This window comes from Ranitomeya imitator, chromosome 2 (genome assembly GCF_032444005.1).
Source record: "Ranitomeya imitator isolate aRanImi1 chromosome 2, aRanImi1.pri, whole genome shotgun sequence".
Taxonomy (NCBI): domain Eukaryota; kingdom Metazoa; phylum Chordata; class Amphibia; order Anura; family Dendrobatidae; genus Ranitomeya; species Ranitomeya imitator.
In genome coordinates this window covers 211,458,121-211,460,183 of record NC_091283.1, presented here as the reverse complement: position 1 = coordinate 211,460,183, position 2,063 = coordinate 211,458,121, and the positions used below count along the sequence as shown (strand labels likewise).

Sequence of the window (2,063 nt, the reverse complement as noted above, 5' to 3'; positions counted from 1 at the left end):
ACAACGCAGCGTTTTGCGCCGCATGCGTTCAACGCATGCGTCGCAAAACGCTGCGGGTTTTTGAAACGCAGTTGCGTTTTTACCAAAAAACGCAGCGTTTTTAGACGCATGCGTTTTTAGTGCAGTGAGTCATTCATCATCCCCCACCCACAATAAAAAGTGTCTACACAATAGATAAAGAACCACCAATGGCTAGAAGAGGGTTGGTGTTAACAAATGTGTATATACCCTGGCAGAGATGAATTCCTCACATTTTGCTGGTATTCATGATGGAGCGAACCATGAACAGTATCTACATGGATATGGATATGGAATTTGCCTTGGCTCATGCCTATGCTGTTGCCTGTTTTAATGAAAGGGAAAGGGAAAGACGGAGATGGAGTCGTCGCCGCTTTTGGATCCACCCTATAGTTGAAGTCTGGGAGAGTCGTGGAGCATACCATTGCTTGTTTGGCGAACTGAATGACAACCGGGAAAAATATTTCGAATATACCCGGATGTCACAGGAGAGCTTCCGCTATCTTCTGCGTCGGGTGGAAGGATCCATTAGCAGGCAGGACACGCAGCTCCGGAGAGCTATTTCCGCAGAGGAACGGCTGCTGGTGACTCTACGGTACGTTGCTGTTTGAATGACTGTGATATCTATTTACTTTTTATTTTATTTTATTAATTTTTTTCAATTGTAATGGTCAATGTACTTTTATAAATTATAATGTGCTTTATTCAAAATTTCTTTATCTTCTTTGCAGTTTCCTGGCTACCGGAGAAACGTTTAGGTCACTTCATTTTCAATTCCGGATTGGAGTCTCCACTCTTTCAGGAATTATTGCTGAGACATGCCGCGCTTTGTGGGATAATCTCCGGGAGGAATATTTACCTGTCCCTACAAGTGCAATCTGGGAGGCCAACGCACAGAAATTCAACCAAGTGTGTAATTTTCCAAACTGTATTGGCGCTGTCGATGGAAAGCACATTCGGATTACCAAGCCTGCGAAAAGTGGATCCCTTTTCTACAATTATAAAAAATACTTTTCAACTGTTCTCATGGCAATTGCCGGTGCGGACTGCCGTTTTCTCGCAGTGGACATTGGTGCATTTGGGCGTGCAAATGACTCGCGCACATTTAAAGAGTCGGATATGGGCCAAAAGTTATATGGAAACAATTTTAATTTCCCACAGCCACGACCTCTTCCCCACACCGAAGGCCCGGCGATGCCATTTGTTGTGGTAGGGGATGAGGCATTCCAAATGTCTGCCAACCTATTGAAACCCTACTCCAGTCGGGGCTTGGACCATACAAAAAGGGTTTTCAATTACAGACTGTCCAGGGCCAGAAGGACTGTGGAGTGCGCCTTTGGCATCCTCGTTTCCAAATGGCGGATATTGGGATCGGCCATTAATCTTAAAATTGAAACAGTGGATGAGGTGGTGAAGGCTTGTGTGGTTCTCCACAATTTCATTATGGCCAAAGAGAGAATAAATGTTGAACTGGATGAACCCATAGCCAACCCCTTGCCCGATTACCATGATCATCCTCTGAGGACAAGTGTGGAAATTGCGCAGATGCGTGATCGTTTTGCGGCCTATTTTGTGTCAGATGTTGGCCGTGTGTCATGGCAAGATCAAATGGTGTAGTAATGTTACTTTTGGACTGTCTTCTGATTGTAACTACACCAATAATACCTCTACTGTGACAGTTAGAAATATATTAAAAAAAAATAATTTTCCATTAAATGTGCAATCAAAGTTCCGTTTAGGTTGGTTTGGTATATGTCAAATTTTGCATCTAATAGTTCACAAATTTAATGTTCCTATAAAAACTTGAACCTGTTGTTTTTAAAATATTAAAGAAAAAAGTTTTTAAATTCTATACCGATTCAAATACAATTTTTATACCATAATATTACATATACTTGTTTGTCTGATCGACCTGTATCTTTGTGTTTTACCTGATAAGCAACGATAACAGCGATGTTTTCCAATTGAAACCAGGGTAAATATCTGAAGCGTGGCCCTGCGCTTATCAACATGATGTTTACCCTGGTTACACGTGGGCCTCTGCA

At 42.2% G+C, this 2,063-nt stretch overlaps 1 protein-coding gene across 1 annotated transcript; it reads left to right on the top strand.

Annotated features, from left to right (window-relative positions):
- Positions 1-408: 408 nt before the first annotated feature.
- LOC138662679 (uncharacterized) lies at positions 409-1,781 on the top strand. Its single transcript, XM_069748554.1, has 2 exons — positions 409-613; positions 750-1,781. Exons 1-2 carry the CDS (start codon positions 498-500, stop codon positions 1,633-1,635), a joined length of 1,002 nt encoding a protein of 333 aa, XP_069604655.1. The 5' UTR covers positions 409-497; the 3' UTR covers positions 1,636-1,781.
- The last annotated feature ends 282 nt before the right edge of the window (positions 1,782-2,063 follow it).

What these genes read in the sequence shown, in the direction of transcription:
- LOC138662679 (XM_069748554.1), top strand. Translation starts at nt 498, where the DNA reads ATGTCACAGGAGAGCTTCCGCTATCTTCTGCGTCGGGTGGAAGGATCC. An exon ending in CGGCTGCTGGTGACTCTACG is followed by an intron (nt 614 to 749) that starts GTACGTTGCTGT and finishes TCTTCTTTGCAG; the next exon opens with TTTCCTGGCTACCGGAGAAA.